At 30.7% G+C, this 14395-nt stretch overlaps 1 protein-coding gene across 1 annotated transcript; it reads left to right on the top strand.

Moving 5' to 3' along the window:
- The first annotated feature begins 252 nt into the window (after nt 1-252).
- Nucleotides 253-12727, top strand: LOC110691820 (transcriptional regulator STERILE APETALA-like). The gene is made up of 2 exons (XM_021868775.1): nt 253-1183; nt 11441-12727. The coding sequence occupies exons 1-2, from the start codon at nt 848-850 to the stop codon at nt 12623-12625; spliced, it is 1521 nt and encodes a 506-aa protein (XP_021724467.1). The 5' UTR covers nt 253-847; the 3' UTR covers nt 12626-12727.
- The last annotated feature ends 1668 nt before the right edge of the window (nt 12728-14395 follow it).

Genomic DNA, 14395 nt, shown 5'->3' with positions numbered 1-14395 from the left:
CCAGCAATGAAGTGATAAATTTTCGAAGAAATTTAACAATTACCATTTCTAATCTCCAATAAAAACTTTTTTTCAATCCCATTTTACTCTCTATTTCTACTCCACTAATTTTGAATAGAAACCAAAAGATGTAGTGTACACAGCTCTCAGTTGTCAAATTAAAATCTTAATTTAATTACAAATTGGTTGGAATTTTAAGCTGAAAAGAAATCGCAATAAACAAGAAACTTTTTAAAAATATTACGAGTTGTTTTTGTTTTTTAGGAAATACATTGGAGTAGCTCAAATTCATGCAATTATGAATCTCTATAACTTTAATTTGTATGTTCGCAATTTTCTTTCATTTCTGTAGTTCTCTAAACTTGGAGTATATGATATCACAGTTGTAAAAAAAAACACACAAACGTGGCAAGTAACACGTGACAACATTGGTAAATTCACAAGGTTTCTCACCACACCACCACCACAACATCCCCTTCTCCCCCCAGTCATCTCTCTGAACAACAAAAGCAAAAAAGAACCTTTTTACATGCTCTTCTTTCTTCCCTCTTTTCACACCACCCTTTTTTCTTCTTCAGAATCAAAATAAAATATAAAACAAATAACAGTAACACCCTGTCCTTTTTATGTACCAGAATTACAAATCCATATTATATCATAAATTAAAAATATAAAGTACATTCTACCATTACTACTCCTACTATATATACCCATCTCTCTCCCCCATTTTTTGGGCCCCTTTTCATACAACACTCTTCTCATTCTTCTTGCTCTCTCTTCTTCTCTAAAGAAAAAAAAAAAACTCAATTTTTATTTTTTATTTTTATTTGATCATTTATTTACAAAAATGTCTTCTCCACCACCTCCATCTCATGTAGGAGAGTCATCATCATCAAGGCAAAGAGCGAGAAATGGAAATAATGGAGATGGTAATGGGAATGAGAGCGGAACTAGCCGAAGCCGACGACGAAGGCGAAGGAGACCGCCAACAACTTCACCACCGCCAGAGTCAGTGGTGCCAGCGGAGGAAGCATCAACTTCGACTCGTGGCTATAATATTAATAATAATGGCGGTGTTTGGCCTGAACCTTTTCTTGAATCACTTGCTATTCAACTTGCTCTTGATATTACTTCTTCTCATGGTCGCCTTGCTGTTGCTCCTTCTCTTGCTATCCTTTTCCAGGTTAGTTCTTTTTTCCCTTTTAACATTTTTTTTTTCTTCACATATTTAGGTTATTATTATTATTAGTATTTTCTATTACATACATTCATATGTTTCATACGTTACTATTTTTATGTCACACTACCCTCATTATTTTAAGATTTATAACTAAATATTAATTAAACGGACAAATTTATCAAAATAATTTTAAAACTCGAAACAGGATTATGAGTTTTTATGTGCATAGAGTAAATGTTAAAGAACTTTCGGAGATGGAAGTATGAATTAAAAAAATAATATAGGGAAAGGGTCAAGTCAAAGGGAAACGTCCAAAGGAGGTAGAAAATCGAGAAAATAAAAAGTGAACCTCTTGTCGTAGTTATTCATGTCAAGTGTGATTAGACAGTTTAGGAGCAGAACTAATATATTATGGAAGAATGTGTCACACAACATAACATAACTCTTATTAAAATCTTATTTATAGCTTACAGCTACCTATAGCCTAAACTTGAAGATAACTCTACTACTTACATTATATTTTTTATTCCTATAAACAAATCCAAAATCTTTATATGAGACCTTATTATGGAGTTTTAGATCTTAATTACACTCTTTAATGATTGATTTCTAGAGCAAAATTTGTTTTAAGTAGATGGATGAAAAAAGTCATTAGTCGATCAGGTTCAATTGGGTCATTTATCTTACATACGTACGTGCGTGTCGAAAAAAGAAATTAGTTAAGGTGCGTGTAAATAGTTGGGAGGGAGGAAGAGTACAAGAACATCCTGTATAATTGGATCCTGTATAAGCTGTTGTTGGATCTGGTGGTATGTAATCGAGGATATCAGTGTGGTTATTTTCATCCTTTTGGAAATTTCTATTTTTGGTGTTGAAAAAAGGCAGAGGATATAATTGTAACCCTGATCACAGAAAATGGAAGCATTCTTTTTCTGGATTTCTTTTTATTATTTTTCTTAGAAATAAATAATAAATTTTCCTTTTCTTTGCATCGATTTCTTCTAGAAAATACCCCTGTCCATTTTTATTTTCTATTTTCAAATGTTTTTTAATTTAATAAAATAGTTATTGACTTTTGAATATTCCAAAATAAAACAGCTAGTCAGAGTGGTTGGGTCTGACCTTAGGTTCTTTTTCTTCATATAAATATATGTACTCAGATTGCTATTTTTATATACTGAACTTTATACTTAAAACTAAAACCTTATTTCTTCATATAAATATATGTACTACTCTACCACTCCTGAGATTGCTATTTATATGTACTGAACTTTATACTTAAAAACTACGGAGTAAAAGCTAACCTTATTTGGTTAATTATATTATGGTATAGATTACTAATCGTACTAGTATTACATGTACTTTTAAATTTGTACATAGTAAAGTTATAACATAAAAATTTGCGATAATTAAAAGGCGTAATAGTTTTTTTTGTAGTGTTCTTTTGGATTAAATTACTATGGAATTCATATCATTCCGATAATTGCATGGGATGAAAAACTAGTTACATAAACTACTTGCAATTCCAATAATTCCGAGGATTTGAAAAACTTGTTGCGTAGGCCGAATTTGAGGAAGGTGTGGGACACTGCATGTAACGAACCATCAGTTATAACTCAGCATGTAGGGAGTATTTGGTAAGCAGCTAGCTAGCTTCTCGTAGGTTTTCCTTGTCTGTATTTGTTTATGTAATAAAAAGGGACTATGAGTACTTTATTAAGAACTCCAATATTAAAGACGAAGTTCTAGCTGAACATCATAAACCTATAACTCTACAACTACAAAGCTACAATATATGCAACTACGTTGTTGAATTCCATAAACTTTCACCCATTTAATTTACTACTTTAGCGACATAAAGTGTGAGTAGAACATGTCTAATCATTGTCAATAATATAAAAACGGATGTGATATTAATAGTCTGTTACGCCTAAAACACGAAAATCTTTAAATTAGGACACTCACGTTGTATCTTAAATTAGGGCACAAATATTTTTACCTTAATACAAATAAAATTAATAATTAGGCAAGCTGATTTAAACGATACATAAAGTTCAATTTTCAATGAAATAAGTTTAGATAAGTACTTCGTATTAGTAAGTTCAGTTAAGTAAAACAATTATATACCCTCACGTTACAAAGAGTAAAACTGTTAAATCCATGAGCAAACCCACATTTAAGTGAAAGCGTTGTCCGGTCCCACATTGAAAGAGTATAAAGGAGAAGATAAATACTGAGATGTGTATCCCACATTGAAGAAAAGAGAAAGTTGTGTCTACTTTATAAGACTAAGAAGCTACTCCCTTCATATGATTTTGGTTGTATAAAGTGGACACTCATGGTGGGTGCGGCCCAGACCTGTTTATCAAAAACTAATAAGACTAATAGGTTTAATTAATTAACCGGCTTTATTCTCTTCTTACGTAGTACAAGTAATTTTTTTAATCAAAAATTACGGTGTATTATTATTGTTCACTTATTTTTTTCTTTAAACACTTTTAAATAAATTAATTTCTAATATGGAGTTTAAAATATGGAGTATTTTTTTCCAATAATCATATTTTCGAGTGTAGACAAGTTGCATGAGAGAGGTAAAAGATACCGGATAAATAATCTCCAATAATTCTCCATCCTCCTTTATCATTCCTCTCACATGTACTCGTTTTTAATAAAACGAACTTACTACAGTATTAATTGATTTAACCCTTGTTGAATATTCTTCTTGGATGATACAACCAAAGTTCAAAGGGAATACAAAAGGTTTAAAGCTGATAACATCTTCTGTAAACAAGAAGAATATCCAAGCACTAGGCACGCGTAAAACTTGTATTTTAACCAAAATTAATTAAATAAATAAACATGAAATCAAAAAACAAGAATTTGTCGGATACCAAAAGGGATGGGGAGTTGGGGACAGTCAAAGGGCACAGTGGATAAGGCGGTAAGGTCTTCGAGTAGGGTAATTTTAGGTATTATAAAAATAATATTCTGTACGTATACCAATGAAATAATTTAACTGATAATATTTTTAATAATCAATAAATAATAAGTATACCAATTGAATATTAATAAACTATTTATCAGGACGATTTCAACAAATACTCATAAGACTATATTTATTTATTGTTATTATTATTATTATATATAAAATCACAATCATTATTAGTGTCAACAAGATGCATAGATCATAAGTTCAAATCTCATATACCCTCTAGACTTCGACCAATCATCATATATTTATGTCAAATAATTATTCAATGAAGTACTTCCTCTGTTCTATTAATATTGCAACAAGTAAGAAATTACGCATTCCAAAGCACATCTTATATGCTAGATATCTATAATTGTGTAAGAGTAAAAATTATAAAAAGTTGATAAAGTAAAAGTATTTTATGAGACGAATCCTACACGATCCCACGTGACTATATTTTACTCAACGTATAAATCACATTATATAGTCAAACAAGAGTGATGAATAGTGTAAAAAGTCTATTATTACAATATTAATAAAATGAAAAAAGTATATATATACTTTCGTAGCATCAATATATATTTTTTTTTTCCTCTTAAAAATATGGAGTAATATATGCAAATCTATATAATGACAGAGCTTACATATTAGGAGGATTTTGATGTTTGATAGGTACTCCATAGTAGATTCGTTGGTTAACGAGACATGGCTTAGGCCATCCTTTCTTGGAAATGAAAGAGAAATTTTAAAAATAAAATAAAAATAAAAAGCTAGTACTAGCATGTTAATATGTTATTATTGTATCAAGTCCTATGTTTGTGTGAACTTTTTTTCCCCACACTTGATTCGTCGCAATATTTGTTTGCTCTTCTACTACTCCTTTGGAAAGACCACAGTCTCCAAACATGTGTCTTGTCGTTTCTCTATATGTTCCAACACGGAACATTTGACAATTAGGCGAGCTTCGGCTAGATCAGACGCGAAAAATTTAGACTTGATTAGTATTTCTTATGTTCGTCCAAATTAGAAAGATTCATATCATGTCAAAAAATATGTTAATATAATTGGAGCGCAAATTACTTGCTCCGTATTTAATTCTTCTAGGTCATGAGAACGATCCTTGTCAATATGGAGTGCCTAAATTAATTACATTCCCTAAATTGTTAAGTGGTAAAATTAATGATTCTAATTAATTAAATATAGATTGATTTAATTTGAGTCTTAAGTATTGTGTGGCAAGTTAAGCTTCACAAGAACGGGTACTGACACGAATACGGTTACGAAACGAATACGGGAAAACGTCTATCTCAAAATAAAGGATACGGACGGGTACGGGATTTTAAAATTCATACTCCCTGTGTCCCATAATACTTGAAATGTTAGGGTGGACACTTAGTTTGATAAAACTACAAGTGAATTCAATTAAAACATTTGTTTCTTGTATAAAAAGATTCTCTTTTGTATTTTGATATTGCAAGAAAACAAGTGGGTGAGAATGGGGTAAGTGAGGAGAAATAAAATATTGGAAAATATATTTTTATTAGTGGTCCTATTTCATATTTAGTAACGTGTCTAGTATTTTGGGACGGATGAAAAATGAAACCGTGTCAAGTATTATGGGACGGATTGTGTAATATATTTTAAAAAAAAAATAAAAAAAATTTGACCATATATTTGTCATTCCGTTCTTTCATTAGATCATATTATATCATATTAACGATGAGTTATATATAGGCATCCATATTATTTGATAATTACATTATTTATCTTATTTTACTTAAATTTTCTCATTAAAAAAAGTTAAACAGTTCATATCATAGTAGAATACGGTCCAAAATATATCGTCGTGTGTCTCACGAGTGTCAGGGTATCCACGGTAGTTGGATGAAGTGTCCATGTATCCTAGCAAGCCTTCTGGTTTTTCATTGACTAAGGTTATAATATGTTGAAATACAGAGTAATATTTGAAAATCAACAATTCATCTCATAAAAATGTTAATAAAATTTTGAGTATGGCTAAATAGTTGTCTGTCTAGTTGGATCATTTAATTTAAATGTGTTTGCATTGGGGCTAAATGATGGTTACGTATTAGTTTTGCTACATTTTTCTTGTCGCGATTATAAATTTAAGCCTTATTTATTGGTAAACTGCAGTTTCATTTGTTGATATTTTTGTTTTTGTTTATTTATTTATTTAGCGCATTTAGTTATCGTTATTACGGATTGTTTTACGCGTGTCTATTAAAATTAATTTCTGTTCAGTTTAGTAAATATAATTTTAGTTTTGAAAAATAAGGTGAAGTGAACCGGACTTAAATTAAATTGGAAGGAATAGTAAACCCTAACAAAAAATTTGTTAAATTTATTACCTTACATACCCATTTAATGTAATCTAGTAAATTCTGAAAAGATTCTAATTATATTTGTTAGAATAATTTTATACTAGTTGATAATGAATACATTAGAAAATTCCTTTTTGATAAATTACATGAATTTTTTATTTTTATTTTTTTAGAAAGAATTGATAAATTACATGATCGTAGAACAAAGATCTTTTTTCATCCAAAAAATAAGAAAAAAAAATTTCTCCGTAAAAGAACGTTGAACAAAGATCTTTTTTCCTAAAAAAAAAAAAAAGTCAAAAACCGTTAGGAGCATGAAACTAATCATCAGTTGTAAATTTTAATGTGCAATGAGTGATGTTCATATCAAGTACAGCCGTTGAAGCTAAAGAGCTTTTCTAAAAATGAAAATAAAAATTCATCCATAACTGGAAGTCTGACTTTCAAAACCCAAAACAGTAATACTTTTGGACAGCGAAATATATTTCCTATCTAGAATTAGGTTGTGTTTAGTCAGGCTGATGGAGATATAATTTCTGTTATTTAAATACAAAATTAAAATATAATGGTTTTTCTGTTCACTTTATTTTAACTTATTTCAGAGATAATAAATTTAGATAAGTTAAAGAAAAAAAAACATAATTATGATAAGCTAATAATTTTCTAAAAAAACAGTTTAAATTACAATTAAAATAAGTTTAATAAGTTTATATATGTGAAAATCAGCTGAATCAATATAGCTTTGTTTATGACAGTCTTAGTTAAAAATTTGTAATCAATGTGTAGCATAAATTATAGAATTATCGGCAAATACTCTAATCGATTAATCATCTAAATGATTTCAATAAATTTGTCACATAATCTTGTCTAAATCTTCTCTTCATTCTCCTAAGCAAGTAAGCAATGCTTTAGAAGTACTCCTGACACACATTATCACTTTAAACACTAATTAGAGCGCTACAATTATTAGTAAGATACTTTTGACTAAGACAAATTACGATTTTTATAAAAAGTGTTTTCCTTTTGTAAGAAAATAATACCAATGGGGGTAAAAAAAAAAATGTTCTTCGTATCTTAGATCAAGAAAACAATTGTTTTGATCAAAAAATATTTACACCTTTAAGTGCATGCTTTTTTTTTAATATATAATTCCATAATTTTGTTATAAGTTAAATTATAAATAATTTATTCTTTGAACATAAATACTCCCTTTGTTCCCATTTACTTGCTCTATTAGGACTAATATAGTAATAGAGGGAGTACATCTTAAAGTTACCCTTAGATTAACTGTCTTATAATAAAATTAACATAAACATGTCTTATATAAGACTTAATTTGTAAAGAGCTTTTTGATAAGCTTTTAGGTTATTGAACACTATTAGAAATTTGACCATTTTAAAAAACTAATTTTTGGTGTTTGGTAAATAGTTTATTAAAAGAGTTTTTTGGAGTCAAAAAGCTCTTTATAAAAGTCTTTTAAAATTAGCTTATTGAACAATTAGCTTTTTTAGTATTAAATACACTGAAACAGGTAATAATAAACAGTTGTTTATCAAACACTTTTAACTAGCTAAGTCAAATCATCTAATATAATTAGCTAGTCAAACTATTTAATATAATAGGGTATATCAACCAGTTAACAGCTAATTACCAAATAGGGCTAAAGTCAACATGAATATTCCGTATGTTTAAAGTATTCAATTAGAGAAGAAAAAAAAACAATCAAAATTACATGAAGTAAATGTAATACTGTACTTATTTAGTTATTGAAATCAGCTTTAATTAACACTACGAGTACAGTACTACACCAGATCATCATTTTAGAAAATCTATAGAAGATGAGTGTGAACCGACAAATCCATTCTTTAGTTTCAAGATTGTCAACTTGTCAGTCATCAGTAATTACGGATTTACGGAGTACTCTACTTATTTACTTAGCGTATTTATATCCCAAAATAGTTCGTATCATTTTTGTTCAATTTATTTATTTATTTTATTTACGAAAAATTGGACATTAGAATATCAATTGATGGTTATCCAAGTTTAATTTATAACTAAAATTATAAAATGTAAAAAAAGTTGATAAATTGGGTGGGTTCTATTATCTGATTTTCACTTATCTGAACCTATCTAAATTAATTTGAATTTATTAGAACTTATCAAAACTTATTTTAGTTGTAATTAAACTTGGATAACACTAATCAAAATTTTATTTTTCTGAATTGAACTTACCTAAATTTATTAAATCTGAAATAAGTGAAAATAAGGTGAACACGTAGTAATATAAACAAGTGAAAATTGAGTGAATATGTAAATATTATGAAGTACGCCAGAGTATCAAACTGAACAAAATTATTTATCGTCCAAGTAGTTTCCTTACTATTGAGACGATTATAATATATAAATATGATTATACTTAATTCCACATATAAAACATCAAGGTTAAAGCAATATACTCAGTATGTAAATAGTGCAAAGGTTAAACTCTAGCCAAAGTATTCATTCCAAATAACCATTCAGTCATTCACCACTTCAACTTTAGAAAAGGAAGAAGAAGGTGATTGAATGGGTGCCAAGTTACAATCTTTCTCTGGTAACAAGCAAAGGAAGAAGAAGAAGGTGATTGAAAGTTGGAGTGAAAAAACAAAAAAGGTCTGATAGTTGTGTTAGCAGTAGATGACAAGTCAGTCTTACAAATGAATACAGTAAGGCTCAAAATATACCTCACATTCTTCCACATTGAGCTGTGAATGTGACATGTAAATAAATATTTTCTCCTGAGGAAAATTACTGTAAATAAATAAACCTAGTTGAATAGGGTTCTGAAGAGCCTATGATTCCTAGACTCTCTGAAAATGTAGGGTACTTTATCAATGTATCCTTTGTATTTTCTCTTTCTTTTCATAATATTATATGACCCTGATGTTTAAAGTCTCTGCCTCAGGCTTACCCTGACCCCTGACCCTCTTCTGCCACCCTTACTTGGTTAGGTTTTGTCTCTCTAGGTCCTGACTACTCTTTTTAATTAATTAATGCTTTTATTTTTTTTCCATTAGAAAAAAGATAATTCATCTTTCCCTATCTTTGACTCTGATCCTTTTGCTCTTGTTAAAATAGACCGGCAGGGTTTCCCAAGCCCAAATGCCCCGTTCAAACTCATAAACTATACCCGAACTTAGATAATCTAATAGTGCGTCTGGTTCATAATAGATGTAATGTTTTGACATTTTTACTTTTTAATTTAATTTAATACACTAATTTGACTACTTTCTCCGAATTTAAATATTTAACACATTTGGTACCTATACGTTTTCAATACAATATTGTAATCTAATTATCTCTAGATATGTATTTCAAAATAAATTTAATAATTACATGTTTGGTGATTAAAATTCCAAATGAATCTAACTAGTTCCTACATAATTATGTTTTGATGTATAGAAAACAGTTAAAATATTATATTTTATTTTCATTAGAATCTCTTAAGATTCTAAAGAAAAATGAAGGGAGTATTAAATAATGTATACATAAATTAATAAAAAAAAATTCAAAAATTATATTTTTCTATTTATATACTAACTTTGACTACAATTTTCTTATACTTGTATTACACGAAGTATAAAAAAATAATTACAATAATTTATGCACATAGCTAGTATCTTACTTACCCTACATTCATTGATACATAATTATGTTTTGATGTATAGAAAACAGTTAAAATATTATATTTTATTTTCATTAGAATCTCTTAAGATTCTAAAGAAAAATGAAGGGAGTATTAAATAATGTATACATAAATTAATAAAAAAAAATTCAAAAATTATATTTTTCTATATATATAATAACTTTGACTACAATTTTCTTATACTTGTATTACACGAAGTATCAAAAAATAATTACAATAATTTATGCACATAGCTAGTATCTTACTTACCCTACATTCATTGATAAAATTAAAAATTACTTTGATAAAATTATTCGTTTACATTTTCTAATTACTCCTTGAGTGTATGACTTGAAACTGTGCAGTAAGTAAAAGATAATAAAAAAATAAAAAGTAAAAAAAAACTTTAAGATCTATCACAATACCCATATTAATGATCTGAGTAAGCAAATGTTTTTGAATTCCAAGTAATAACCTATTTCGTGAGAATACAGTGTTACAAGGACTAATAAATTGATGCAGACTGTAAATCTGAATGTATTTAATATTACAAAATCTATTGGTGCATAAAAAACTGCAACTCAATTGTGTGCAATGTATGTTCAGAGATGTTCTCTTCCAGACATCTAACTAAATTTGTTCAATTAGGTCTTCTAAGGAGTTTGAAAATGACTTTGTCTTGTGTTAATGATATGCCTTCTCTTCTTTTGCTTTTGTCCCACTTAAAATATTCCAAAAAAAAAAAAAAAAAAAAAAAAAAAAACCCGAATATTGCATGACCATATTAGATTTATTTCGATTTATAATTTTTTTTGCATCGAGTATGCTTTATAGGTTAGGATTTCCTGCTTTCATACTAGAAGGCTGATAAACAAAAAAAATTCTTTTTTTTTTTTTTATTTTTTTGAAAATTGCTTTAGAAAACAAATTATAAAAAATTCTCCAATCATACCTTGTTTGTTAGGGCTTAACATGGATAATTTTAGTCTTTTAGATCTATTTTTTTCTTTGTTTTATCCATGAACATGACAAATATAAAACAATACATGAAAAGGAGAGGAGTTCATTCAGGCTTGTTGAAAATACAAAAATGGTTGGACTATTACTTTAATTAGAACAAGCTAATGAAAAAATCTTACTGTTGTACAACTATTATTTTTTTGTCCTTACCTTAGATTCATACACTGCATATAGGACATAGACATACAATGTCATTTTCATGTTATGTTATGTTATCTATTTGGTGTCAATAATATAGTACTTTAAAATGTGACATTTCATAGGTTTGCACGACATGGAGAGCTGTATCACGCTCCGAGTTGCTATGGCAGAATCTCGTACGCATTGTTTGGAACTCAACTAACCTCCTTCACCCTACTTGGCGTGAGCAATTCATCAGTCTCCATCGCACGTCTCGTAATTTTCGTGTTAGTCGTTACGATTACTTTGTGCTTCGCCTTTCTGATCACCCCTTAGCTGCCGCGCAAGGGGGTGATGAGGGTGGTGGTGATGCTGATCAACTCCCTCTTTTGTGTCTTCGCATTGCCCTTGCTGATGATCACTTGGCTGTAGGGTTTTCGGACGGGTCGGTGCGTTTGTTTCACCTTCCTTCCCGGGTTCACCTACGTACCGTTCATCCTTTGCTACGTGATCGCCTTGGCTTGTTCTCCCGTGCAGTGTCGGGTATTGTACTACAGCCTCATGTTATCAATCGGGTCGTGTTTGCCTCGCTTGATGGCGATATTCATGTTGCTTCCCCTCTCAACGGGCCCGGCCCGGACCGTCGGGCTTACTTAGGAGATGTTGTCAATGATGGTGCCCTAGTTGACTTCACTGGTGGTGATCGGTTTTGGGTTGGGCTCTACGCGGGTGTCCCCGGTAGGGCGTTTCGAGTTTGGGATGCAGACTCTGAGGAGCTTCTTTTCAGGGGTGGATCGCTAACCGATCCGGATTCCGTGATGGGGTGGCACATGCTTACCGGAATTCAACCTAGGGAGTTCTTGGGCCGCATTCGAGTGGCACCTCAAGGGGTGGCAGTAGGAGTTACTAGTCTTAGAGCATTGGTGCTAAACCTAGAGGAGGCAGTGATGGTGATGGGGCAAGAGGCATCTCGACGAGGGATAATCGTGGGGTCGGTTGATGCCAACGACAACGCGTTTGTCATGGTAGACACTCGTGGGGTGGCAAGTGTACGACAACTGCGTACACTCGAGGAGGTGTGTCGATTCTCAGTGTCACACCGAGGTGCACAAGCATCATCACTAATGGGATTGCTAGGATGCATGAATAGCATGTATGTAGTAATGTGCATTGGTGGTACAATGAGAGTATGGGATGCTGATCATGGAGAGTACTTGTACAGCTTGAGAGAGTGGGTAGAGGAGGCGACCGCAGTCGCGGCCAACGACCGACATGTCGTGGCTACATCTAGTGACACAACCATTCATCTGTGGGATTTTGGTGCTTGAAATTTAAAACTGATGACAACTGAGACTATTTTCTCTGACTTGTTATTATGATTCTATTGTTTTTAGGTTATTAAAAATTGGTTGTATAGCCCAAAAAAGAGGTTAACAAGGACAGTAAGATTGTTGTGATTGTGATTGACGAAAAGTATGTACTATGTCTGGTTCAAAACTTTTTAAGTGCAAATCATTCTTTTCATGTTTTCTGTACTGCTCTCTTTCTAATGAGCTTCAATTATGGTCCACTAGGGGTCCATTGGGCCCAATTTTTTTGGAATTTGGAACTCCTTTTGCTCGTACAACCCAATCCTCTTTTTAGTTTGTTTGCCACCTTGAGAATTTTGAAAAGGTAATAATGAAGTGTAAGAAATTACATTATGAAATAAAGTGATGGAAATGATAGATTTTTTTCACAAAGGAACTACTAACATGTCATATCGAGCTTGTTTGATCATTTGTTAAATCAACACTCGTTTTCATGCTACTCTGGTATCACAAAATAAAATATAGCAACTCTACCTCGTTTGTCAAATTATTGTTAAATCAACACTCGTTTTCATATTAGGTGTTGGTAACCTTTTTTTAAAGTTCATGTACGTGCAACTTGGTTGGGAGGGATTCGCTTATGTTGGACATGTCCTTCGAGATGGTATTAGTAAGCCTATTAGATTAAAGGGTCTTGATGATCGATGAAGTTGAATATAAAATAACGACATTAGGTGTTTAAATTAGTAAAACTACATATCGAAATAACTTATTAGCACTACATATGTTTAACAATTGGAGAGTTGGACGTAATAATTGCACATACATGTTTGTCAATTTCCCCTCTATTAGTTTATCTTAAATTTGGACTGTATTATGAATATGTATATTTCGAAAGAACTATTTGTTCAACTTTTGTTCCTATGAAAATATTTGTTCATTATTGTGTTTTTGGATAATAATGTATAAGTATATCCCAAGAGCTTATTTGTAGAACAATCTTGCATTGTTTGCTCTTATGTATCAATAATATGCATGCAGGATGGATATTGGCCAAAGTTCCCACAGTGGAAAAGGGAAAAACAGGTGATCATGAAATAAAACTAAGGACGTTTGATCAGTGGTTTATTGGAGTTAAATGGCGCTAGTCTCGCATGGAAAACCGATGGTAATTTCAAGAATAGTTATGAGATGGGAAAATTTTTCATCAAGATGTAGGTTGAAAATGATTCCACATATTGAACCGAATATCAAATGGTTAAGGATAAGTATAATTTTTTATTTACCGAAATATTTCTTACTTTTGGTTTTCATGGGATAATGAGAAGCATAAGCTTAACTTGTTTGTGAGAGACAATCAGGGTCTGTACTATTCTACTATTTATACAATATTTAATACGTGTAAACTTATATACTTCCTCCGGTTTTAATTATTTGCAACATTTACCCGAAAGGGGTGCTACCTATTATTTGCAACATTTCCAAATCTTTCTATTTTTAGTAATTTTTTTAAATGAAATTACAAAAATACCCTTACTTAAAACTTTATAACATCAATTACATACTTAAACATAATTGATTAAAAACTAATCTAATCTAATTAAACTTATTTTTATCTTTCCAGAATCATCGATCTACCCCCAACAGCCACTACTCCTTCATCATCTCTTCATCTTCCCCATTATCTTTCTCACTCCTCCTTCATCATCTTCTTCCCCTTCCCTCGTAATCTATTTTCTCCATCTTCATCCTTTTCAACATTAACTTTCTCTCTCCTCCTTCATCATC

The sequence above is a fragment of the Chenopodium quinoa genome, unplaced genomic scaffold, assembly GCF_001683475.1.
Source record: "Chenopodium quinoa cultivar QQ74 unplaced genomic scaffold, ASM168347v1, whole genome shotgun sequence".
NCBI classification, from domain to species: Eukaryota; Viridiplantae; Streptophyta; class Magnoliopsida; order Caryophyllales; family Amaranthaceae; genus Chenopodium; species Chenopodium quinoa.
This window is presented reverse-complemented; position numbering and strand designations above follow the sequence as displayed.